Source organism: Stegostoma tigrinum, chromosome 12, assembly GCF_030684315.1.
Source record: "Stegostoma tigrinum isolate sSteTig4 chromosome 12, sSteTig4.hap1, whole genome shotgun sequence".
Lineage (NCBI taxonomy): Eukaryota > Metazoa > Chordata > Chondrichthyes > Orectolobiformes > Stegostomatidae > Stegostoma > Stegostoma tigrinum.
In genome coordinates, this window is record NC_081365.1 from 60,758,129 (window position 1) to 60,785,446 (window position 27,318).

General features: G+C 39.3%; 1 protein-coding gene across 5 annotated transcripts in view; it reads right to left on the reverse strand.

The window, feature by feature from the left end:
- Positions 1-414: 414 nt before the first annotated feature.
- The window catches only part of LOC125457201 (transcription regulator protein BACH1-like), a 65,980-nt gene continuing 39,076 nt past the window's right edge, over positions 415-27,318 (reverse strand). For 4 of the 5 annotated variants that reach the window (XM_059650360.1, XM_048541105.2, XM_059650361.1 and 1 more), the window contains exons 2-5: positions 26,666-26,920; positions 10,154-11,635; positions 4,549-4,755; positions 415-3,531 (exon numbers count right to left, since the gene is read on the reverse strand). In XM_059650360.1, coding sequence (XP_059506343.1) covers positions 3,097-3,531; positions 4,549-4,755; positions 10,154-11,635; positions 26,666-26,908 — 2,367 coding nt within the window. In that variant the 5' untranslated portion in view covers positions 26,909-26,920 and the 3' untranslated portion in view covers positions 415-3,096. Of the gene's footprint in view, positions 3,532-4,548; positions 4,756-10,153; positions 11,636-18,699; positions 18,807-26,665; positions 26,921-27,318 lie in introns of those variants that run through there. The other variant, XM_048541107.2, reaches the window with a different exon arrangement.

Genomic DNA, 27,318 nt, shown 5'->3' on the forward strand with positions numbered 1-27,318 from the left:
ATTTCAATGTGATTCTTCATAATTGTACATAAATTGAGATACTGCAGTTGAAGGTTGAGCCTCCCAAAATAAACATACCTGTTGCCCAGTTTTGATTTTTAAGGCAGCTTTTCATGAAACCAGTTAAGTCGTAAATGTGAACTAGTATGAAATGACAACATTGCAGCAAACATAAACATTAGTTACAAGGTGCACAAGATCTAGTTGGTATCAAAAAGTCTTGTTAATGTTTATTGTTTTCCATTTATCCAACTGATGGTTGCTATTCCTTCAGAATGTGTCACAGAACAGTTGGCTTTTCATAGTTATTTGCAACACCTATGAAAATTTTCACAAGACGAAAATGAAAATTTACCTGAGGCAATACAAATATTAGTATTAATTTAGAAGTTAATTACACTATTAGCATTAGCAACATAGTGTATTTGTTTTTTCTTTGCAAAAGAAGGAAGGTTCAAGATAAATTGAAAGGAATTATAAGCATAGGAGGAAGCTTTTGGCCAGAGTTTAATATTTATATTTTTTTTACATTGTGTCCCCTCACTCAGTTGAAAGGAAATAGCACAAACTTTTCTTCATAATCAGTCTCAGATGCCCTCTACTGGAGAAACAAAAATAAACTGGAGCAGAAATTGCTTATTTATCAAATTCAATTTAAATGAAACAGCCTCGTTAGGTGAAATACTTCACGTTCACAAAACAAGCTAACATTCGATGACTTCTTTTTTTAAAACTAATTTCTTTAAATGTAAAGCAGTATTCCAGAGAATAATCCTAAATTGAGAGTTCTCAGCATCTGAAAAATTCAACCTCAAAAGAAATCTTTGTAACCAAACTTGTGCTTCAATGTGATGAAAGATGACAAGAACACTGATAATATGAAAGGGAATCCAACATCCTGGACAACACCACTGTGCTGGGTGGTCCACTGAAATAACTTCTGACTAGCTATACCATCCTCTCATTAAATGGTTTTCTCATTTTCCTCACCAATACAGGGAGATGATTTATCATCATGTTAAATATGCAACTTATGCAGGCAAACAAGTTTAATCTTCCTTATCCCCAGAATAAAAATGCACAGATACAGGAACAAATTAAATATACTATTGCCTCTCCTAATATATTTGTTTCATATTGAGGTAGTCAAGTTTGTTGGCTGGAATAAGTGGCTTCTATTTCCTTCTATTCCAATCAATGTATAGGCATTTCCAAATGCTGGCTTTCTACAAAGGCTAATTTCACTACACTGAACTGTAAAACATGGATACAAAAGTCAATTTTTTTGAGATAAGATTTGAGCAGCAAAATTAAATCCAGCTTTTACATATAATAATCCATCTTCAAGTAATGTTTAGTAAAGCTGTACTACTTGAATTTCAAACTTTAGTTGTTTAGTAACTTTAATATTTTCTTTTAGGAACTGATGGTAATTGAAGTCTTACTAAGGGAGCATTACAGTTGCTATTTTATTTACAATACTCAAAATTCTCACGAATTGTCGTCAAAATGTTGTGAAACTGTTTCAAAAAAAATCAAGTATTGCGCACAAGAAGTGTACATATATCAAAAAGATTCCTTCCACCTCCATCCAAAAATAAGTGGTGGAAGGCAAAAAAATACAAAAAGGGAAGACTGTTTATACTGAGTATTCATCAAGACAACTCAAGTTCAACTTCAGATAAGAAAGCCTCAACAAGCTCGTCAACCAGAACAACAAAAACTTAATAAGGCTTCACAACTAATGACAACAAATCTCTCATATCTATTAGGAAATGACGACAGGGGGCAAGGAAGAAAAGAAAATGATGATTGGGTAGGGAGAAGCCAAGGGAGAAAGAAGTTCACGCCTTGGCCATATCCCAATACCTTCAAGGCCTTTGATACTTCAGAATTTATTGACACAGTTAGAGTTTCTCTTTTTCTCCACTTTGCTCCAAAATTTGAAACTCTGCAGGCACAACCAGACCATCTCAAGGACAGAAATTAACAAAAACACCAGACAACAAACTCAGGTGTGCCATTATCACAATTAAACATGAATGAGGATCAAACGCAATACTATACCTAGGCATTAAGTAGTCACGCACGCACAAAGTTCCCACCTTATTAATTTTCAAAAACAAAAGTCCAGTGTTTGAGAAAGAACTCGCATTCAGAAAGAAGTGTTGATTATTCACCATATCCATGCTGACAACAGATGGCTCAAGACCTCACCTTCATACTTTTGATTGACTGAACGTACCTAGATAATTAGCAAGTCCACATAAATGAGTGTCGTTTGAGGGAAAGAAAAACAAGCACAGAAGTTGGTTATTTGGCCAATTGAGGCTGCGCTAGTTCTCTGAAAAAACTCTTCATGTGCTTTGCAGGCACAATTACCAGCTCACCATTATCAAATCAAATAGTACGATAGAGATAATGGTGTATATATGTAATGCTTGATGAAAATATTCTGATGTTTGAGAGATAAATTAGTGTTTTTTTTAAAAAAAGCTTCATTGAAGCACAACTCCAATGTTTAAAGTTTCTACACCACCTCATAATTGAGGCTTGTATGGGCTTTAAAAGGTTCATGTTTAAAGTGGTGTTAATTCACTGGAAAATGCAAGTAGATGTAGGCTCGCCGGTGTCTTGATGACAAAAGGATGTTTAAAAAGTTTAAGGAAATGTATAAGTAGTTAAAGATAAACTAGAGTTTATGGATTACTTGAATGCACATGTTGATCTCCTTCCCCTTTCGTATCCTGACATAGTTGCAATTAAGCAGAGGATTTCAAAATATTTCATGCCATATCTACATTTCTTACATTACATTGAATGAAGCTACGAGAATTTTTAAACCTTGCATAAGTTTCACAAGTTAAAATCTATAAATGCAAAAAGAACATTTTGTTTAAAAAACACACGGGTTCGAGACAATATAAATTTCATGCATTAAAAAAAATTGAAGATATTCTGCATTGCTCATCTACATCCACTGTGCTTCTCAGTTAATTCCTGTAACTGAATTCCAAGCTTCAAGGCCATTTGATGCACAAAGAAAATGCAGCACAGGGGCTAAAGAGAATTGGTTCCTATTGAAATAGAGCAGGATTATTCATCTGTGGTACATTTCTCTATCATTTCTTGGCAGAAATCAGTCATTACAGCCTGGCAGCACTGTTCTATCCCAAACTGGCTTGCTGGAATACTTTCTCGTGTACTGTTGGGTGCATCCATTATTTTTTCTTGAAGCTGTACAGTAGGACTTTGCTCACTAATACAGACCATACTCTGAGGATTAGTGGAGTACCCCGGATATGAAGAAATCAAATTTGTACGAGTAATGGAGCCAACGTTTCTTTGAGTGTTCAGTATTGAAAGAGGGCACTCGGGCGAAGAATATTTCGCTAGTGTTTGAATTTGTTCAGCAGTCAGGGCTGCATCTTTACACACCTGCTTGCAAAGGCTAGATAAATTATCCCAGGTTTCACCCATACACACTTTTAACTGGCCCTTCTCTTGCAGTAACTTCTCCTTCTCACATAACTAGAGGCGGTGTGGGAAGGGGAGGAGAGAATAAAAAATGCAGCTTTAATAAAGGCATAAGTACATACATGCACGCGCGCACATGCACAAAATTTCAATTACTTAAACATTTTCTGACACGTCTCTTTTCAGAAATTGTCGTTGAAACTTTTTGTCATGTATTCATCAAGACAAATGCAAGAATGCCAAATTTCAAACTATATCAACAATTTATACCGAAGAGAAAGGTGCTGACTGATTAATAATTCAACTCTGATTGGTCAAAGCATTAAAGTTGAGACAGCAACATGGAAATACAGGACTCCTAAGTTCCAGGACAATTTTAAAAAATGTGTACAGTTTGAACATTTTCCTTTTGTTTGCAGAGAGGGGGTTCCTGTACATAAAAGTAAGCTGCTTCTGGAAAGCAGAAATGAGCTAGATTATGAGTTTGACTGATGGCATTAAATTGTTTGTTACTATTGCTATTCACAGACTCCAGATTGCTCGATAAGTGCTGGTCTAGGTAGCAGACAGATCAACTGAAATTTGGCAATCTTGAAGTTGTCTTGACTGTAAGACCCAAGGCTTTGGCAACATGTTTCTTTTTTTCAGAAAGATCTAAATTTTATTTACCAAGTGAATACTTATCATATTTTGTCAGTACAGGATTTAAAGCACAAATATAGGATCCATCCTGCACTGGTACAGAAAAATTTCTTTTTATGAAATTGCATGTACAATAAAATCAGAAATTGTTGGAAAGTCTCAGCAGATCTGGCAGCACCTATGGAGAGAAAGCAGAGTTAATGTTTTCTAAGAGTCACTGGACCCAAAACATTAACTGTTTTCTCTCCAAAGATGCTACCAGGCCTGCTGAGATTTTCCAGAATTTCTGTTTTGTTTCCAGTTTTGAGCATCCATAGATTGTTAATGTTTTTTGCAGGATATCACATGTGCAACTGTAAAATGATGGCAATAAGACTATTCTATTTAGGTAGAACAGCACCCATAGACTTTTATTTATATTCAACCCACCAGCTTATGTATTTCACATTCCAGGTTTTGAATGCAGTCAAGTTTTCGCTTTCGACAGCGTTGAGCTGCAATTCTGTTTTTGCTGCGGCGACGTATATCGTGGATATAATCCAGCTGTTCTGGATTCAGTTTATGGAGTTTCAGCATCGTTTGAAAATCATTTCTAGACAACATTGTAATTCGCTCAACAGGAAATGGTAGTTTTACCTAGAAGGGGCCCAAATGTGAAAATTAGATTCACAAAAAGCATACAATTTTCATGACAAATTTTAGGTACATCAAAAATTAGGCCATCGTTCTTCTACCAATTCTATCAGCTGAAGGAATTTTCCACTCTTCTTATTCAATTAAACTAATTTTCTGAAATCAGAGTTTACAACTTACATGAACAGCCAAGATTCACAAACTACTATGCAAACCAAACAAATCCCCACCCACACCTCAGCCTCCTCTGCTCCAAGGAAAACAACCCAGCATATCAGTCTATCTCATAACTGAGACTTTTTAACCTCGCCAGTATCAGCTGTGGATGTGGTGTATATGGACTTCAGCAAGGCATTTGATAAGGTTCCCCATGGTAGGCTCATTCAGAAGGTCAGGAGGAATGGGATACAGGGGAACCTAGGTGCCTGGATACAGAATTGGCTGGCCAACAGAAGACAGCAAGTGGTAGTAGAAGGAAAATATTCCGCCTGGAGATCAGTGGTGAGTGGTGTTCCACAGGGCTCTGTCCTTGGGCCTGTACTGTTTGTAATTTTTATTAATGGCTTGGATGAGAGGATTGAAGGATGGGTCAGCAAGTTTGTAGACGACACGAAGGTTGGAGGTGTCGTTGACAGTATAGAGAGCTGTTGTAGGCTGCAGCGAGACATTGACAGGATGCAGAGATGGGCTGAGAGGTGGCAGATGAAGTTCAACCTAGATAAATGCGAAGTGATGCATTTTGGAAGGTCGAATTTGAAAGCTGAGTACAGGATTAAGGATAGGATTCTTGGCAGTGTGGAGGAAGAGGGATCTTGGTGTGCAGATACATAGATCCCTTAAAATGGCCACCCAAGTGGACAGGGTTGTCAAGAAAGCACATGGTGTATTGGCTTTCATTAGTAGGGGGATTGAGTTTAAGAGTCGTCAGATCTTGTTGCAGCTCTATAAAACTTTCGTTAGACCGCACTTTGAACACTGCGTCCAGTTCTGGTCGCCCTATTAGAGGAATGATGTGGATGCTTTGGAGAGGGTTCAGAGGAGGTTTACCAGGATGCTGCCTGGACTGGAGGGCTTATCTTATGAAGAGAGGTTGATTGAGCTTGGACTTTTTTCATTGGAGAAAAGGAGGAGGAGAGGAGACCTAATTGAGGTATACAAGATAATGAGAGGCATAGATAGAGTTGATAGCCAGAGACTATTTCCCAGGGCAGAAAAGGCTAACACGAGGGGTCATAGTTTTAAGCTGGTTGGAGGAAAGTACAGAGGCGATGTCAGAGGCAGGTTCTTTACACAGAGAGTTGAGAGAGCATGGAATGCGTTGCCAGCAGCAGTTGTGGAAGCAAGGTCATTGGGGTCATTTAAGAGACTACTGGACATGCATATGGTCACAGAAATTTGAGGGTGCTTACACGAGGATCAATGGTTGGCACAACATCGTGGGCTGAAGGGCCTGTTCTGTGCTGTACTGTTCTATGTTCTATGTAAAAAAGTAGGCAACCTAAGAAATTTAAATGTGATAAATGTTTCTCAAGGTATACACAACAATTTTTTTTTTTAAAAAGGTACACATCTCAAGTTTTACAATGAAATTTTTGTTAATTAACCGAGCCTTTCATATGGGTATGTATCTCTAGTGAATACTTTTTCAGGATTCTCAAAAGGAGATTAAAGTTGGAAAATAACTTAAGGGATTGAAACAGACTGTTCATGATCTATAGCAATTTCAGTGTAAAATAAGTAACCAAAACAATAAATTACAGAGAATGCTGGAAATCTGAAAAGTATGAAATTGCTGGAATACAATTAGTCAGGCAGGGTCAGTGAAGAGAAAGAGAGTGATAATAACTGATAAGTTAGAACAGGAAAACTCCTGAGGTGTATCAGATTTTAAGTGAGTGAGGTAGTGATAGATAAAGGGAGAACGTGGTGAGGAAAATACGTGTGAGAGATTTCTGTGCATGACTTCTTTGGCAAAATGCACTGGTTTTGCTGAAGTGATGGTACTCGGATGTTTTTGCAAACATTTATTAGTTTAAGACTGATTAGAAAATCTTCCATTTCTCAGCTCAGGTACATGAGTAAATCTGGGCAGTCTCCAGCAACCCAGAGAAAGTGAATTACCAGGAAATTAATCATTGTTTTGAGACTATTCTAATGCTTTTGAACTTATAAACTGGATTCAGTTAACTGTTGGTCACTGCTCCATTTCTACCTACAGGTGCATGTCCTGCTCTGCTGTATTATAGTTTAAATCAACTGCTATCAGAGACTTTGCGTAACAGGTAGTCAACTGACCAAATTTAAACCAATTTAAATGTGAATTCAAACTGCTTTCTTCCATTTATTAATGCTTGGCCAGCAGTTAAACACCTATTCCCCTAGTCTCTCTGGAGCAAGTGCTGATGGCCTGTCTTCATGTACCGCCGAATCCATTTGGTAAAGGTTGACCTATGATGTTGGGGAAGGAGTTCCAGGACTTTGATCCTTTTCATTGAAGGAATGGTGATATATTTTCAAATCAGGATGGTGAGTGACTCAGATGAGAACTTGGTGGTGGTGGTGTTCCAATCCTTGGCTTGTCTTTTTGATGGTACACACTGCTACTGAGAGCCTGTGGTACACAGAACAAATGCTTGTGGATGTGGCATCAAACAAACGTGCTGCTTTGTCCTGATGGCATTAAGCTTCTTACACGTTATTGAAGCTACTGAAGTGAGTTTTCCATCATATTTGTGATTTGTGCCTGGTAGATAGTGGATAGAATTTGGGGATTTGGGAGGCAAGTTGCTCACCGTGAAATCCCGAGCTTCTGTATATGCTTTTATAGACACAGCATTTATACAGTTATTCAAGTTCAGTTTCTGGTCAACACAAACTCTTATGACATTGATCATGGGGGAAATCATTAATGAAAGTACCACAAAATGTTAAAGAAAACCGCAGACAATCTCTGCCTGGCACTTGTGACATAAGCCCAGAACTTTTTACTGTCCAGGCCTTGCTGCATTTGGACATGGGCCATTTCAGTACCTGAGGGGTTGTGAATGGTGCAAAACATTTTTCAATCATCAGTGAACATCCCCACTTCTGACATTATGATGGAGGGCAGGTCATTGTTCAAGCAGTTGAAGATGGTTGGGCCGAGGACACTATTCTGAGGAAATCCTGCGAAGATATCAGGCAGCTGATATGTCTGACTTCCTAAAACCACAACTATCTTCCTTTGTGCCAGGTATGTTTCCAATCAGATTTCTTTTCCCCTGAATTCCCATTGACTCCAGTTTTGCTAAGTCTCCTTGGTGCCATATTTGGTCAAATGTGACCTTGGCCTCAAATGGCAGGTCGCTCTCACCACAACTCAGGAATTCAGCTCTTTTCATGGATTCATAGAATCCCTACAGTGCGGAAACAGGTCCTTCGGCCCAACAAGTCCTCACTGACCCTCAGAGCATCCCACCCAGACACATTCCCCATTAACCCACCTAATCTAGGCATCCCTGAACATTACGGGCAATTTAGCATGTCCAATCCACCTAACCTGCACACTTTGGACTGTGGGAGGAAACCGACGCACCTGGAGAAAACCCACACAGACACGGGGAGAATGTGCAAGCTCCACACATACAGTCACCCGAGGGTGGAATTGAACACTGGTCCCTGGTGCTGTGAGGCAGCAGCGCGAACCACTGAGCCAACATGCTGCCCTCATTTTTAGGTAACTTTGGTGCTGCTCCTGGCATGCCCTCCTGCACTATTTACTGCACCACGGTTGATCACCTGGCAAAATGGTAATGGTACAGCCATGAGGGTGCCAATTGTCTTGGAGTACAATTCTGCAGCAGCTTATGCTCATGCACCTCATGGATGTTCAGACTGGAATTAGTAGATCTGCTGAAGGTCATTTAGTACAGTGATCATGTCATACAACTCAATGGAGAGTACCCTCAATCTGAAGACAGACTTCATCCTCAGAAGGACTGAGTGGCAGTGGCCCTTACTGATATTGTCATGGAGAGCTGCATAGTAGCCAGATTGGTCTGGATAACTTGAAATTTGTTTTGCCTTCGTCGGGTGTTACACCACTGGCTATAAACCCAGATTAGCAGCTGTCCACTTTTGGACTCAACCAAGTTAATCAACAGTGGTGCTGCCAAACAATCTTGATGGTGGGCATCAAAATCTCCCAGAGCTCATTATTTTTCCTTGCCATCTTCAATGCTTTCCCACCGAGTGATGTTCACCATGGAGAAGTAATTGGTCATCAGCTGGATGCGGGGTGGGGGTGGGGGTGGGGGGGCACGGTGTGTGGTTGGTGGAGAGGAAGTGGTGGTCACTATGTGCTAAATCAGTAGGTAGTTTCCTTGTCCATGTCAGACTTGACACTGTGAGCCTTTGTGGGATAAGACCATGTGAACTGGCAACAGGTGCAGGCCATTTACCTTCTCGATCCTGCATGTCATTCAACAGGATCATGACTGATCTGACATTCCTCAAGTCCACTTTCCTGCCTCTTCCCCCAACCTTTGATTTCCCACGATAAAGAATCTCTGCCTTAAATAACACAAGGACTCTGCCTGCCATAGCTCTCTAATAGCAAGGACTTCCACAGACTCTCAACCCAGAAAGTCTTAAATTGGTGTCCCTTTATTCTGAGACTATCACAATCACAATCAGAGTCAATCACAAATATATATGACTGTTACCATCACCCCCTATTGGGTCTGTCTTGCTGGATAGTGTTGGCCTTGTACTTAATTCCACGAGTATGACTATATCCTGTATACACCAGACAGCTCTCCAAGTTTTGACCCCAAATTCCCAAAGTTAGCAAGGAAGACTGTAGCAAACACAACCCTTGTATTATAGCTTCTGAAGCCTTACATTATACCAAGTAGCATCTGGCCTGGTCAATTAAGAACTAAGAGTCAACCATATTGCTATAGATCTGAAGTCACATGTAGGACAGATTAGATAAAGGAGGCAGTTTCCTTCCTTAAAAAGAACAACAAACCAGATTTTTTTTAAATATATGGCAGCCGACAATGGTTTTATAATTTGGATTTTTAATCGGATTTTTGATTCCATATTTTTATTCAATTCAAGTTCCACCATCTAGGATTCAAACCCAGGTTCCAGGAACATAACCCGAGTCTCTTGATTACTATTCCTCTGACCACTGGACCACTTGACTCCCTCCTTCAAACTAAGTTATTTTAGTTAGTCAATCTGTTCAGCAATGTTCTGATATCTCGGAGACAGATCAGACTTGAAATTGGGCTTCCTGGCTCAGGTTGGGACAGTACCTCTGCACGACAAGAACCCTCCCCCTTTAAAGTATCATCTTTTCCAATGAAATAGTATATCTCACATCCATTATACAATCATATATAAATTTTCCTACCTCACATTCTTGTTCGCGGGCAGAACATGATTCACTGTCATCCTCAGATTCAGACCCAAATTCATCTCCTGAGTTTGTAGTAAATGTGTCATATTTGTCTTGTTGCTGTCCCTGGTCACTTTCAAGCTCCTCAATACCTGAGCTGCTGGAACATACAGAATTTCCAGTATCAAATGCAAATGGGCACTTCAAAGAGCTATAGGTAGACTCAGGTAGCTGTGAAGACGTTGAGGTATAGTGCAGTAGGAAAGAACTTTGATTGCTTCCTTCAAGGGTTTGGCAAGGCTCCGTCGAAAACTGTGGGCACTGAGAAATTCTCTCCAAATTGAACTGCCCTGAGCAACTTTCCTCCTTAGCCAAAGATTCAGTCTCACATCTAGCCTGTGCACCACAAAGTTCACTCCAGAATCCTTTTGCTAAGTGTTCTGCCACCTCTCTTTCCACAGTGCTTCGCCCACTGGAGACCACATTGGGAGTCTCTCGTCTTTGAGAATAACCTGAGCTAAAAATAACTGATTTTCTCTCAGGGTCTCCACTTGTTCTTTCTGAACACCTTGACTGATCACATTCTTGATTAATTTCGAGCTTAGTTTCTTCAATACTTGCAAGAGGAGCACTGTTCTTTTGCAGATTTTCATCCTGCAACATTAATGGGACTAATGGCTCTGCCCGAGAACAAGGCAAGTCATAATGCTCTCCAGCACAACTTTGTTGAATACCTGAGATATTTTGTGATGATGGCCATTGTGTTACTTCAGGGATAGAACCTTGCACTAATGGATAACTTGTATTCATTTGGTTCTTCTTGTCAAAGTTTTCTTCATCACAGACTCCACCTTCTCCTTCCATTGATGTGCTGTCACTATCCTTTTCAATAAGTTTTGCACGCTCATCCTCTGACTCAAAAGGGAAGGTCAAGCTTTGACAAGATTCAATTTGCTGTGTGGAAAGTAAATGCTGCAATGAAGAATTTGGCAATGACAAATTATTACCCCAGGATGTCAGTCGTTCTTTCCCACAGGCTAACTGAAACTTTCGGTACTTAGGACAAAGAGATGAACTAGCCCATCCAGTTTGTTTCAAACACGAGTACTTGACATCAGTGGTTTCATTTTGACCTTTTGGGCAAATTTTTCCAACTTCAATGCATTTACGCAATTTAGGACAAGGACTCTTGGGATTTTCGGACTCGAGAAATTCTTCCACATCGTCATCGGCTTCTGAATTTTCATTGTCACCAACAGGAATTTTTAGATTTGTTTTTTGACAATGAGATGTACAACACGCCTTTCTTGGAAATCCTGCATGACCTCTCTCCTTTCCAAAAAGTCTGGCTTGAAGAAAGTTGAAGCACGTTTTTTCAATATTATGGATGCCAAGAAATTCTACACTTCTACAGACATCCAACACGTTTTCTTTGTTCAAAAGAAGTTTGGCAGTGTATGCGAACTGAAGAAGTGGTGCAAAACCTTTAACTGTAACCTGATGAAACAACAAAACAAGCAGTTAAGAAATCTCAAATTCGGTAAACAGAAGTTCCAGTTTAAAATAAAGCAAAATATTGTATTTTCTTCAATGGTTTTCAATTTATGCACTTGACATACTGTACAAGCCCAGTGACAATTCGTTATTACAAACTCGTCTTACAGCAAATCTAGCGGGCTTAAAAAGCTACCGTTAGTTACATGAAACTGAAGTCGACCTGTGACCAATTAAACAATTTTCCAAAGTCTTAGGGAGCAAAACTTGTCTGGAACATAAATCAATGGCAGATGATCTTATCTAAGGGAACAGTTCAGATAAGAGACTGATTGTCATCAAAGCATCCACATCTTCCATGTGGATGAGTTAAAACAGCACACTCTCTTTACCTTTCTGCTCGAAATAACATCAAATGGAATAGGACTTTTTGCATCTAGTCTGATTTTATACGAACTTCAGCTCAGAAACTTTTGCCCTCATGTTCAATGTACTAAGTCTGCTCTCTGAGAGAAGTTCTCACTTCTAGAAACTAAAAGAAGTGACTATACACAAGTAATACGGCAAACTGCACGTGGGTGAACAAAGCTTTTATTGTTAACAAACAGCACATAGGAACCACAATATATTTCAGAAGACGAATCCGATCAAACACCTTTAAAACACCAATAGCATAGATTCCTTTACAACGGACAGTTTAACAAAGCTGCAAACAATAAATGTAGATTGATATTAGTTGAAAAGCAGCAATTTAAAATGTATTTTTAAAACTCAACAAAATTTTCTGTCGAGGGGTCCCAACCCGAAACGTCAACTTTCCTGCTCCTCTGATGTTGCCTGGCCTTCTGTGTTCCTCCAGCTCCACACTGTGCTGTCTCAAAACAAAACTGCTAGCTATAAAATACATCCCAGAAGAAAAGTGCAGTCTTATTTGGCAGCACATAATCTATGCAGGAATTATGGGTATGGGAGTCTTAATTTTGATCATTATACTTCATGGAAAACAAAGCCACAGTAAAAAAGAGCAATAACTAATTTTTCTCAACATATTTTACTCATAAATCTTTGTAAAATTACATTCCATAGCAGTTCAACTTGGAAGTTACCCAAATGTGAAGACAATTCAATTTCTTTCCATACAGCATCTGAGGTACTTCAAATACCACTGCCGTTACGTGATATTACAATGCGCTAAGATAAAGAAATCACCCAAGGGGGTTTTATACAGTTTCTAACCCCTCAGGGTATTATGCAGGTTGAGCTTGGGGTGTCTTTTTCCCACTGGGCAAGGTAATACTTTAGACTCCATTTGTCTTGATCTCTGGGAGAAATGTACAATATACAGGAAATTCAACCCACTGGGATGCAATGTTGCTCAATATTCGACAAATGAACCAAAGGTACAACAATAATATCCTACTATCTAAACTCTATTTTCTTATATCTTCTACATATTTCAACAATTTCTTCAAGCCTGACAAAGCAGACGACATTTCATTTGAGAGTAAGTGAATACACAATGCAATATTTGAGCTCACATTCAAACTTCAAAGTGCAACTTGTAATTGCTTCACCAAAAATTATCAAGAAAAACTTCAAGTCAGTGGCTTGAAGTATAGCATTTTCTGGATCTAACTGCACTCACCACTTTGTATTTCAAAATCCCTACTAACAGATTTTAAAAAATATATATTCTGCTCACAGCCAAAAGAATTAGGAACATTCCACACAATAGGTGTAAAATATTTAACAGTTGGTGAGAAAAACTTAAATTGCATATTTTCAGCTGAGATATTAAATAAATCTGCTAACTCAGATAGGCATGAACTCTCCCATGCTACAATGTGAAGAGCAGTGAGTTCATCTGTTGTCCTGCCTCACATCAACATGTACAATAGACAATCTGGTCACCTATGTCAGTAGTTTCCAAATAGGGTGCATGACAGAGAGTCAAGCTCAAAAGGTGATACTATGAACAAGAGCAAGTGAGTGAACACCAGTTAGAGCCTGCTCTATTACCCTCATGTCTCGCCTACACTGCTCTCTCAATACTTCGGCACCTCCAGTACTTCCTGCGAGTTCTGCTCTTTCTAGGTTTCTCCTAAGGATGGACTCTATCATGAGAAGTGGATACATCCTCTCACTTTAGCTGGAAGTAATTATCTGCTTTCCTGAAAGCATTATTAAAGCATTTGTTGCCCACAGGAAATGATACAATGACTATTACGCAGTACTGTAATTTTAGATGAGGGACCTGGAATTACTCCATTTTTCAACAATTTAAAAAGCACAAAGCTGCATCATGTTTGTTTGCAAGTTGCCTGCTATGCACCCTTTGATTTGACTTATTGTCATCATGTGTACCTAAGTGTAGTGAAATGCTTTGTCTTGCAAGCAAAACAGGCAGCTCATAGCAAACAAAGACATACAGATCGTAGGGTGCTTATACACACTGTGGCGTACAGATTATATTGCACAGCAAGTGTGCAAAGCAAGATCAATATTATTTGAAACTAGAGTGTCCATTCTTCAGACCAATAACAGCAGGGAAGAAGCTGCTCTTGAGCCTGTCAGTACGTGTGTTCAAGCTTCTGTACCTTCTGCCTGACAGAAGGGGTTGTAGGAGAGCACTGTGGTGGAAGGGGTCTTTGATGATATTGGCATCCTTTCCATGGCAACAGGAAGTGTAAAATGGAGTTAATGGATGGGAGCGGCTGCTGTAGTGGGCTGGGTTACACAGACAACCTTCTATAGTTTCTTATGGTCCTGGGCAGAACAGTTGCTGTACCAGGCTGTGATGCACCTGGATAGGATACCTTACTATAGTGCATCTGTGTAAAAAAAAAACTGGTGAGGGCCCTTATGAACCTGCTGAATTTCCTAAGCTGCCGGAGGGAGAAGAGGCATTGTTGTGCCTTCTGGACTGTCACATCTACAAGGGAAGTCCAGGACACGTTGTGTGTTACCGTCAATCCTAGGAACTTGATGCTATCAACTCTTGCAACCTCTGCTGCATTGATGTAGATGGAAGCGTCCTGAAGTCACTGATCAGTTCTTTCACTCTGCCGACATTCAGAGAGAGGTTATTATCATTGTGCCATGACACCAAGCCCTCTATCTCCTTTCTGTACTTTGACTCTCCCTCCAATGGTAATGTTGCAGGCAAACTACGTCAGAGGTTTTCAGCCTAGGGTTATTAAGAAAAGTTTGGACATGATACGCCAAGTGGCCTTTGATGTAATTTTTCAATATTTCAATGAACTACAACGGGTGCTCAATATTAGTGAATGGATCAAGACAGATACTGCCACCCAGTGACAGCTCCAACAATTGCAATCATAGATGGATCACGGTGTGCATTATTGCAGTTCTTTGGTTTATTCACTCTTAGAGGCCCTGAGGGTTCCTCACCTTGAACTACACACAAAAGTAGAGAAGTGAAGCATGAACAATCCCCCTTTAGTTGGAGGTTTATGTGTTTGGTTCTGTTGAGCCAAGCCAGTCAAGTTAAACTGCTGCTCAGGTTATATTGGATTTCTCAATGCCATACCTGATACTTCGACTCTGCTGAAAAGTTCCCACACAAGAAAAATCAGGATTTAATGCCACAGTGATGTAAATCTCTTGATGATCCCTTTAGAATTGTTATTAAATGTAATGAGATGCTTAAGACTATTTCACTCGAAAGAGAGGAAACAAACCAAAAGAGAATAATGCAAACGTCACATTCTCTCAACCTACAAGGAATTGCAATTAAAGACACCAAACCTACTTAAGGAAAAATACTTACATATCTAAGCAAATTTGGAGAGGATGGATATTCTTAATCTTTAAATTCAGTGCTACTTTCTAGGTTCAATCATGACTAACTACAACATGGGAAATACGGAGTTGCTCATCTTGAGAGTGATTCTCAATCTTGATTACGCTATCATAGCTTTGCCCAGTTGATTTCCTTGTGAAATCAGTTCACTTTTATGTCAGAAATCTACCTCATAACTTAGCATTGATCTGGTAAATGGAGCAGAGGGATTTCTTCCTCTGCAAAAGGAGTTCAGTTCTGCACATTTCAACAAAATATTTACTCAGATAAGAACTTTTTGCGTTAAAGTAACATTAATAATAAATACAGAACAAAAAAGACCACTTTTTTGCAAATCTTCCTGTGTCACAGGGGATCTATGGAAGTTTCATAGCACAGGAGACGGCTACAGAAGTAAAAATGTCACAAACGTGTTCTGCAAAAGCAGATTTTAAACGTACTTAGCTAAAATAATGCTTTGGGATGTACTGAGGTTGTGAAACGCATTTTACAAATGCAAGTTATTCTTCATATCTCTTTATTGTTACAGCAAAGTAACTAAATTTACTCATTCAAATCTTAACCATCTAATGGTCCAGAAATTGCTGGAGCAGCACAATTTACAGCCAATGACAAGAAGTGGATTTTAAACTTTACCCTTCAAATCAAATTATAGCTGTAGCACACCTTGCTGGAAGCGTGAAAAGATATTAGTATAGTGAAGCGATGCAGGTTTTTTGTGACCACTGAACTTAATGGTCTATCTGCCGAACCAATGAATTTTAGAAGTAGCAAAAGTGAGCAACGGAAGAAAAAAAAGTGAGAATTTGACACAAGCAAAAGAAAAAGCAATAATGAAACAAAGACAATAAAGAGAAAAACAGTGATAATGGGAACTGCAGATGCTGGAGATGAGGTGCGGCTTGAGGTGGGTGAGAGGAAGAACAGGTTAGGGAAGCGGAGACAGGCTGGGCTGGTTTTGGGATGCAGTGGGGGGAGGGAACGAGCTGGGCTGGTTTTGGGATGCAGTGGGGAAGGGGAGATTTTGAAGCTTGTGAAGTCCACATTGATCCCATTGGGCTGCAGGGTTCCCAAGCGGAATATGAATTGCTGTTCTTGCAACCTTCAGGTGGCATCGTTGTGGCACTGCACATCTGCTTGATGTGGAAGGTCATCTTGGGGCCTGGGATAGGGGTGAAGGAGGTGGTGTGGGGGCAAGTGTAGCACTTCCTGCGGTTGCACGGGAAGTTGCCGGGTGTGGTGGGGTTGGAGGGGAGTGTGGAGCCGACAAGGGAGTCGCGGAGAGTGTGGTCTCTCCAGAAGGCAAGATCCCAGGCCCCCAGATGACCTTCCATATCAAGCAGATGTTCACCTGCACATCTGCCAATGTGGTATATTGTATCCATTGTACCCAGTGTGGCTTCCTGTACATTGGGGAAACCAAGCAGAGGCTTGGGGACCGCTTTGCAGAACACCTCCGCTCGGTTCGCAACAAACAACTGCCCCTCCCAGTCGCGAACCATTTTAACGCCCCCTCCCATTCCTCAGACGACATGTCCATCATGGCCCTCCTGCAGTGCCACAATGATGCCATCCGAAGGTTGCAAGAACAGCAACTCATATTCCGCTTGGGAACCCTGCAGCCCAATGATATCAATGTGGATTTAACAAGCTTCAAAATCTCCCCTCCCCCGACTGCATCCCAAAACCAGCCCAGCCTGTCTCCTCTTCCCTAACCTGTTCTTCCTCTCACCCATCCCTTGCTCCCACCTCAAGCCGCTCCTCCATTTCCTACCTACCACCTCATCCCGCCTCCTTGACCTGTCCGTCTTCCCTGGACTGACCTATCCCCTCCCTACCTCCTATCTTCTTTTCTCTCCATCTTCGTTCCGCCTCCCCCCTCTCCCTATTTATTCCAGTTCCCTCTCCCCATCATCCTCTCTGAAGAAGGGTCTAGGCCCGAAACATCAGCTTTTGTGCTCCCGAGATGCTGCTTGGCCTGCTGTGTTCATCTAGCTCCACGCTTTGTTAAAGAGAAAAACAGATTGTGTGAAAGAGAGAAGACAGTAAAATAATTAGTAAAATGAAGACAGTAAAATGAATTTAGATAAAACTTCCACAACTCCAGGAAGTTTATATTTGCAAGGCTGAGACTTCACAATTTCAATTGCTCCCTTTATAGCAGAAATCTAACAAATTTTTAAACTCATGATGTAATCAACCTCAAATTTCCATTTCTGAAAAGCTAATGATGGACCAGCATGAAAAGACTAACAATTTCTGATGATGTCTAACTCATGCCACATTTATTCCTTGCACAAACTACCATTATTTTTATGAAATAAAACACTGATAATGGTGGGAGTGGTGAATTCAAACTTGTTACCCAGCAATTCCTGCATCTTTGGTACCTTTTGTGATCATATTAAATTTTTAAAGAAATAGCAAAACTCCAAATGTGACAATGACATACCGCAGATTGTCCAAGTTAACAAGTTAAAGCCCTGGATAGTTTGACATTTTTTAAGTGGTTGAGTGTGTGTGGGAATGATGGGGAATAAACGTTAGCACTATTTGAAGGAGGAGGAGAGATATCTCCAGTCAAAAAAAAAGAGCAGAAATTCCAGTTAGTACAGCATGCTGGCTGGTAGTGTCAGAGAACAGAAATTTTATTTCATAATTACCAAAATGTTTGAAGACGGCAGAGTAGTAGATGTTGCTTACTTGGACTGTGTGAAACCTTTGACAAGGTCATATGGTAGACTAGGTCACATGGGATTCAGGATGAGCTTGCCAATTGGGTACATAATTGGCTTAACAGCAGGAGTCAGAGAGTGGTGATAAAAGGTTTTTTTTGGATTGGAGGCCTGACATCAGCATTGTTCCACAAGGAAAAGTTCTGGATCTTCTTTTCCTTGTCCTTTATGTAAATAATTTGGATGAGAATATAGAAGGCATGGTTAGTATGTTTGCGGGCAACACCTAAATTGGTGACATAGTAGGCAGTGAAGAAGATTTTCTAAGATTGCAAAGACATTTCAATCAAATGAACCAATGGGATGAAAATTGGCAGATGGAGTCCAATTTGGATAAATGCAAGGTATTGCATTTTGGTTCAACAAGCAGGAGCAGGCCGTGAACAGTGTTGTAGAACAGAAGGACCTAGGGGTTCAGGGACGTGATTCTTACTTTGAAGTTTGTGTCACATAAAGACATTTAACCAACCATAGACAGGGTGGTTAAAAAAAGCATTTAGCACGCTTACCTTCATTGCTCAGTCCTTTGACTATAGGAATTGGGAAGTCATGTTGAGGTTGTACAGGACATTGGTGAGGCCTCTTCTGGAATAGTGTGTCCAGTTCTGGTCGCCCTGTTATAGGAAGGATATTATTAAGCTAGACAGGGTTCAGAACAGATTTGTCAGGACGTTGCCAGGTATGAAAGGTTTGAGTTATAAAGAAAGGCTGGATAGGCTGGGAAATTTTTCACTGGGGAATGGGAATTTGAGAGGTGACCTGATAGAGGTTTATAAAATTATGAGGGTATAGATAGGGTTAATGGTAGGTGTCTTTTCAAGATTTCAAGATTAGCAGGTATATTTTTAAGGTGACAGGAGAGAGGTTTTAAAAAGACATGAGGGGAATTTTTTTAACATACCAGGGTAGTTCACATGTAGAACGAATGTCGTGAGGAAGTGGTGAACATGGGCACAGTTACAACATTTAAAAGACACTCAGGTAAGTAGATCAATAGGAAAGATGTGGATGGGTATGGGCCAGGAGCAGGCAGTGGGACTAATTTAGTTTGGGAACCAAAACAAAGTTGCTGAAAAAGCCCAGCAGGTCTGGCAGCATCCGTGAAGGAAAAAACAGAGAATGTTTCAGGTCCGGTGCCCGGACGTTCTGAGGAAGGGTCACTGGACCTGAAACGTTAGCTCTGTTTTCTCCTTCACAGATGTAGCCAGACCTTCTGAGCTTTTCCAGCAACTTTGTCTTTGTTCCTGATTTACAGCATCTGCACTTCTTCCAGTTTTTAGCTGAGTTTGGGATTATGTTTGACATGGATTGGTTGGACTGAAGGGTCTGTTTTTGTGCTATATGATCTACAGCCTTCATAGCAAACTACATCATTGCTTTAAATAATGGACTTGAATGTCACTCAGACAAACTGCTTTCTGATGACAAAGTAACTTTACGGTGAGAGTTAAGATGTAGTAAAGAAATAAACATTTAATTACATTCACTACAGCTCAGAAATAACTTATGTTTACTTATACAATGCTACAGGATGCTGATGATATTGCCAGAAACATAATTCTTCCTTAACATCCTCTCAGCTAGGGAAGGAACCAATAAAGGCCAAACTCTAGCCAGAATTTTCACTCCTAACCAACACAAAGTGATCTTTCTCTGCAGAGAGAAACATTCATCAATTAAAGGCATTCACTACCAAGCAGTTACAACACTCAGCGGTGGGGATGAAAAGCATGCTCAAAAATTTGATTTAAAGTCACTTTGAAAGCAGAGAAAACAGCAGTGTGCAGCAATTCAGTGAGGAAATTCCAGAGACATTAAGCCAGAGATGGCTGAAGGAAGTGAAATCAGAAGTCTGAAAAGAATGATGGAAGAATATATGCAAATGAGGCTGAAGATTCAAAACTCTCTCAACCACTCGTCTCCAAAAATTGTCAGACTGCTTGTCTGATATTCACAGCTGAGCAAAGATGACCCAGAATTCTCACACCCCATGTATAAGACTGAAACCCTGTATGAGTTCTCAACTACGAAAATGCATTAAGAGCACATATTTCCACCTCATCTCATCTGGGGCTTTAACTCCTCACCCATTCCTTTGTTACCTCTGAACTTGATTATTCCAAATACAGTCTTGCTCAGCCCCCCCGGTGCCAAAATGGGCAATCCAAAAGCCATCGTCTATGTCCTCCCTCACACAGATTTTTTCAACCCGCACCCCCAAATTTGCTAGCCTACACAAGCTCCTGGATAAACTAACAGGTCAACATTAAAATTCTTATCCTGTTTCTAGATGCCTCTGGAGCCGTGTCCCTCCATTTCAGCAATCTCCTCCAGCACAGCAACTCTCCATTAATTATACTCCTGTAATTCTGAATTGGAGAGTCCTATTTTAATCTTTCTAGAATTTATGACTGTGCCCTGAAACAGTTCGGCGCTCGGCTCTGAAAATAGTTTCCTAAATCTTCTCTTTCTCTCACTTTCCTCCTATAAGGCACTACATGATGCTTTTCCTTTTGAGTGATCAGTCAACAATCTTATTTTGTTTCTGTGGCTGTGTCAAGCTCAACTGACAACACTCCAAATAAAAGGGTGCTATGCAACTAAAGCAGCTGTTGTTCAAAGCTTGAGTTATTACCTCGCAAGTACATAATAAGAAAAATGTTTCTTTTTGAATTTTACCACTTGTAGTCAGTATCTAAACTTTCCGTAAGTCGCAACTAAAATAGTCTTCATAATGTTCAGTTCTGAAATGTTTAAACACATTTCCTGACTGAATTGCTTAGACATTATGAATGAATCCAAGAAATGTTATTGGTCGATCTTCATGGTCTAACAAAAGTACAAAACATAGAGAAACTATGTCAGAAAGATTTACAATGTAATAAGTGAAAAGAAAAGTTACAGACAGCAACAAACTTTAAAGGAATATTCAAAGACTTGTTGGAAAATGTTTTTAAACCGAAGGATGCACAAACATTTACAACTGGATGGTGACCAAATACTGAGGCTACAAGTGTTCAATAATCAGAAAGAGCAACTCCGCAAAAAAGGGACAACTCCGCAAAAAAGGGACAACTCCGCAAAAAAGGGACAACTCCGCAAAAAAGGGACAACTCCGCAAAAAAGAGAACTCCGCAAAACCAAAAGGGAAAATTGCCCTTTACAGTTATGTTTTCTGTGTTGCAAATCCAGTTCAATACTACATATGTAATTCAAATGAATGACAATGCTATAGATATGTAAATATTTCTATGAGCAATTTTTATGTCCAGAGCAGTAACTAGTAACCTCGACAAGGTTATAAATTTGTGGCAATAGAAACACTACAATGTGTTTCTCTTTAAAAAAAAACGGATTAGGCAAGAGATTTTGCATTTGAACCAAATTACAGTTTAGACACAAAATTCCATATGTTCTATTTTCAGTAAACTTACACTCATCAGTTGCCAAATACCACACGAAAGCAGCAAACACAGACAGAAAGACTCCTAAAATGACTTTTCAAATTTGTGAATCCATTTTAAAATTAAACAGTGACGGAGGCCAAACTGTTCCCCTCAATTCTGGCATATATGACAGGCTCCCTGATTAATCCACAAAGGTATAATTTGTACCCCCAAAATTCAATATAAAATCAAACAAAAATGGCTAAAAGGAAAGGAGAAACTTTGAAAGATCAGGATGGAGCTATTGCGAGTTCTTAGTTGTTTACACTCTCAGAAGAGATGGAATGATAATTGCATAAATATCAGGTTTATGGCATAGCCACTTGAAATTTAGGTGTGTGTATTAAATAGTTCATCACAGGACGCTTACAACCAACAGAATGCAGTAGACCAGTGGTTGCTTTTATCCTGAGAAATGGGCTAGTACAAAATAATTCATGAACTTGTATTCAGTTCAAAAAAGTAGCATCTAGTATTTTTTAAAATCTGTGACCATGAAGGTATGTGTTTGTCACAAAAACCCAATGTTTTTACTAACATCCATTGGGGAAAGATATAATTTAAGGTGTTTTACAGCTGCCAAAAAGCAATCTGAGCTTCATCTCAATTATTGTTACCTCAAAATCCAAAAACATCATGGCTCACTGACTATTGCATATGTCAAATATAATCAAATTAGTTGAAATTAGTGTTTTGTGTCAGATTTAAGAGCGAGAGAAAAATGGATATGACAATTAAAGCAACTTACCTTGAACATCCACATGCCAAGAACTATTTTTTAAATAGAAATTCGTATTTGTCTGCTAAATCCTAAGCAACTCACATTCTGTTTGCCACAATACTGTGTTTAAATACACAAAACAAAATCACTCTCTTAAAGAACATCTTTAAAACTAAAAACAACACAAGGAAACAGCTGTTGTTGATCTTACGATCTCAACTAATTGAAACGCCGGTCAAGTTAGATCCCAGAGTGATACCTGACTTTGTGGATCTGAATTTTAATTTTTGATGTTGGTTAGTCATTGAACATATTCACACAAAGATACCATTTTTTTAAAAAACAAATACATTTCATGAAAATTTAAAAAAAAAATGTAATTTAAAATGATCTCAACATAAACCACAAAACAAAAATTCAAGTTTCATTTTCATTCAAATTCATTTTTCAAGCAATGTTATACCATGGGGACAGCAAGCCAAACCAAATCCACCTCCCTATCCCTATTTTCACAACACAGTAAGTATTAAAGCATTGACCCTCAAATTGCTCCAATGGCTCCTAATGAGACTTTACAAATGACAGACATCAGACACTAAATTTGTACTTAAGCAAAAATTAATTATTAGTATTGTAACTTTAGCAGAACAAACCTAAACAAGCTCATCTAATTAATGTCCATTATTGAAACTCAATCTTCTTTAAACACAGTCCCATCTCTCAGATATACAGACAGCCAGCCAGCCATCACAGTTAAGGAACAAATTAAAAGAAAACTAGAGGATGTGACTGACCAGTTCACTCAAACAGTTTCAATTACATGCATAAGAACGTAAGAAATAGGAGCAGGGAGTAGGTCATCTGGTCCCTCAAGCCTGCTTGCCATTCAAAAATATCATGGTTGATTTTTACACCGGGCAGGGAATTCCACAGATTCACAACCCTTTTGGAGAAGGAGCGCCTCCTCTACTCAGTCCTGAATCTGCTCCCCCTAATTTTGAGGCTCAGCCCCCTCGTCGTAGCTTCACTCGCCAGTGGAAACAACCTCCGGGCTTCTATCCATTCCCTTCATAATTTTATATGTTTCTATTAGATCCCCCGTCATTCTTTTAAATTCCAATGATTATAGTCCCAGTCTACATAATCTCTCCAGTATCAGAGATACACGGGATTGTAAATTGCTCGATTTCTGGAAATGCTTATCAACCCAAGTAGCTGTTGCTGGTTCATTGTTGTTCCGCAGATGTTTCATTACTCTGCTGGGTAACATCATCAGTGCAGCCGCCGATGAAGCGCCATTGTGTTTTTCTGCCTGATTTTGAAACTCTGGAGTCGGTTGAGCTGGATTACCTCACTTTCAGTTTTCCTTCACAGTGGACTGTATATGGGGTCGAGTTCTAGGTGTTTGTTGATGGCTTTCTTTGTGGAGTACAAGTCTTCTAGGAACTCCCGTGCCTGTCTCTGCTTTGCTTGTCCCAGGATCTTGGTGCCATCTCTGTCGAATTGGTGGTTCTCCTTATCCATGTGGACACAGATGAGTGAGTATTGGTCATGTCGATTTACAGCCAATTGGTGTTTGTGTACCCTTACTGTTAATTTCCTTCCTGTTTGTCCGATGTAGTGTTTGTCACAGTCCGTGCAAGGAATCTTATATTTGACACTGGTCCTGTCCATAGTGGGTAGTGGGTCTTTGATTCGGGTGAGCAGTTGTCAGAGGGTTGATGTGGGTTTGTGTGCTACTCCGATGCCCAGCGGTCATAGGAGTCTTGTGGTTAGTTCCTGATGTAAGGTTGAGTGTTGAGGCTTGTAGTATCTTCCTGCTGTTGTTCATGTAGGCATCTTCTGACCCAGTTTTTTGGATATCCATTCTCTTTGCAAACCTGGAAGAGGTATTCTTCTTCTTGGCATAGTTCTTTGCTGCTGCAGTGTGTTAGTGCCCGTTTAAATAATGTTCGCACGCAGCTTTGTGTGTGTGTGTTAGGATGGTTATCGTTGACATTCAGTACCTGGTCAGTGTGTGTGGCTTTTCCGTGTACTTCCGTTCGGAATTCCCCATTTGTGCAGCACTCTACCATGACATCCAGGAATGGAAACTGTTTGTTCCTCTCTGGTGAATTTGATTTTGTTGAGGGTTTTGTTTATTAGTTTGTGTGTTTCCTCTAGTTGGTCCATTTAATGATGACAAAAATGTTGTCTATGTAGCGTATCCATAGCTTTATGTGTAGCTTTCAGTAGGTTCTGAGGAATATTCAATTATTTCTTTTAACTGGTTTTGTATTCTCCAAACTTTCAGTAAAACAGAATGGGAAGGTAACTATACACACAACCAAACTTCGTCCAGCAGCTTTCACAGCCACAACCTCTCAGTGTAAAAACTTAGTCCAAACCCAGTTCAAACTATGGTTTGTTTTTCTATTTTTTCCAATATTCTCTTTATTAGACTGGTTGGAGCTATCTCCCCTTTTAAATATCCAAATATCACCCAGCCTTCAAGCATAATATCTCCAGACCCGAAACATCTAAAATGTTCTTGGTACAATAAGCAAACTGCAATTAGGCCAGGCCCCACACAAAAAAAAAATCAGTTTGCTTGCTCCCTCCCTTTTATAAAGAGGAAAAAAAAAAGGAAAAACTGTTCACAGTCCAAAGATCGGTTTCAAATCACAGCTCGCAGTTCCAATCAAAAATGAGAAAATAAATAAAAATAAAAGTAAAAAGAATGCAGCTCTCAACACTTTTCAGATATGTAATCCCAGAGAAATATCACTCCTATTTTAATCCGAATTCCGTACTAACTACCTCTTTTAAGTTTTCCACCTTAAATTGTAGAAACAGTGTAAAGGATCCTTTCCAGATTGGATGGCCTGAACTTCCGTTCAGCTCAGAGGATCTGGATTCCTTTTCCTTTCTGACAGCTAAGAAAGATCTGTAAACTCTCACAAACTGGAGACTCTATAAGCCTAAAACTACTCTGTTGCTACAAAGAAACTGCTCTTCTGAACTGAACTCAAACTAAACTATCAATGTTACTCTGATTGTTTTTCTTCCTGTAGTCATGAACTCAGTGAGATAAACAGGCAATCAATTAACATTATAGGTATCTGGACAGGCAATTACTAAGACACATGCTTTTTTGGAAAATGTAGAATTTAGATCATTTTCCCAAATTATTTTTTCACCTCAGAAAAGATCCCAGAGATTCCAAGAACTGAAACCCACATATACCTGCGCTCTATGTTAAAAAGAATGAATTCCTAAATGATGATAATACATATGATACACCTTTATCACACTGTGCTATGACAATGACTAAATTATTTCCAGTGCTAAAAACAGACAGGCAAAGATCACAATGGTCACAAATCAATTAAACGTTTACACTGTTTCCATCAACAATAAATAAACAAAGCTTTATCCAAATAAATGGTTTCTCTCATTCGCCAAAACAAGAAGTTGTAGAAAGTTTGTTTTTAAGTTTCTATATTTCTTGAAACTGGAAACTAAAATATAACATAAATGGAACACTGGAACTTTTCTAAAAAAAACTATGACTGACAGAAGTGATTTTAAATGAGCAATGAAGTATCTAATTCTCCATAAAATAAACACAAGGCTTTTCAATTACATCAGAATCATTCACTTTTGGTCTTCATGGCACTGAGTTTACAGCTCCCTTATACATGAATTAAACAGCAACAGCATGCCCAGAGTGTTCCTGGAGCATTTTAATGGTCATGCGTTACATCAATGCAAGTCCAAAATTGACAGTTCAAGTGGTAGAAATTGGAACAAAAAGGAGTTGCAGAACTCTGAAATCAGAGCTTTTTTGCAGCAGATGGAAATTGTAGAATTGAGAGAACCAATGGAAGATGGAGGCATATAATGTTAAAGTAATAATATCCAGCCATTTAAGGATCATATTACATTTTTTTCAGGGCACTCCTTTGTTTGAGCAACTGGAAACAAAGTGCTAGAAGAGGCAAAGACCAGGAATATAATTTCTCAATTTATTTGCATGGTCTTGCCTCTGCTGCAGTTGTTCTATACTTGCAGGTCAGCGTGCCTCAACAGAACAGCCCCAAGAATTCTACGACAGTGTGAAAAAGTGGCACAACTCCAGTGATCCTGGTCTTCATTTTTTTCTTCCTAACCCACAGAATGCTCAGTTCCAAATGTAAAGGCCAAGATGACCAACACAGATTAAACTAGTGGTCACTAGAAGTTACATATTAAAAGTTCATACAGTGAACCATCTAATAAAATTATCAAAAACAACTGTAAATTAATCCCATTTACTTTTCACATTACCTCCTCAGGAAGTGTAACAAGCATGTTAAGATCTTTTCTCCATGTCACTGCTGACAGAAAATAATCACTGCAGGCTGCAAGCACAGAACGATGAGCACGAAAGGTCTTGTTTTCTACAACCACAGTCACATCACAAAAGAGATCTTGTTTCCTTTGATCATTGAGGCTCAGGAGAACACTGGTACTGTGTACAGAAGACTCGTAGGAATAAACCAAATTGTCGCTCTTTTCGCTTACCGACATTTTGTTTCATACCTGGCAAAATAAATACAAATACATCATGTTCAGAGTAAAATTCAAAAATTGTAGAGTTCATGTAATCAGATTTAATCAAATCAAGAAAGAACCTAAATATCTCCAACTTTAATTTGTTAACCACTTGCATTATGGCTATCAAAAGCTAGGAGGCCATGTATTCTTTCCAGTCAATAAGGCCAATATCACAAGGCTAAGTCACAAGTTTGCTTAACAGTTTCAATGTCCCTTGCTATATTCCTAACTATGATTAAGCTACAAGCAATTTACTTTCCCTTAGGGCAAGTGTGCTATTCATCTTCCATTAATGTGCATGCACAACATCATGTACATATGTGTCAGAAATTGTAAAACCAACTTAGTAACCTATTACTGTAACATGCATTTTGCAAAACGAC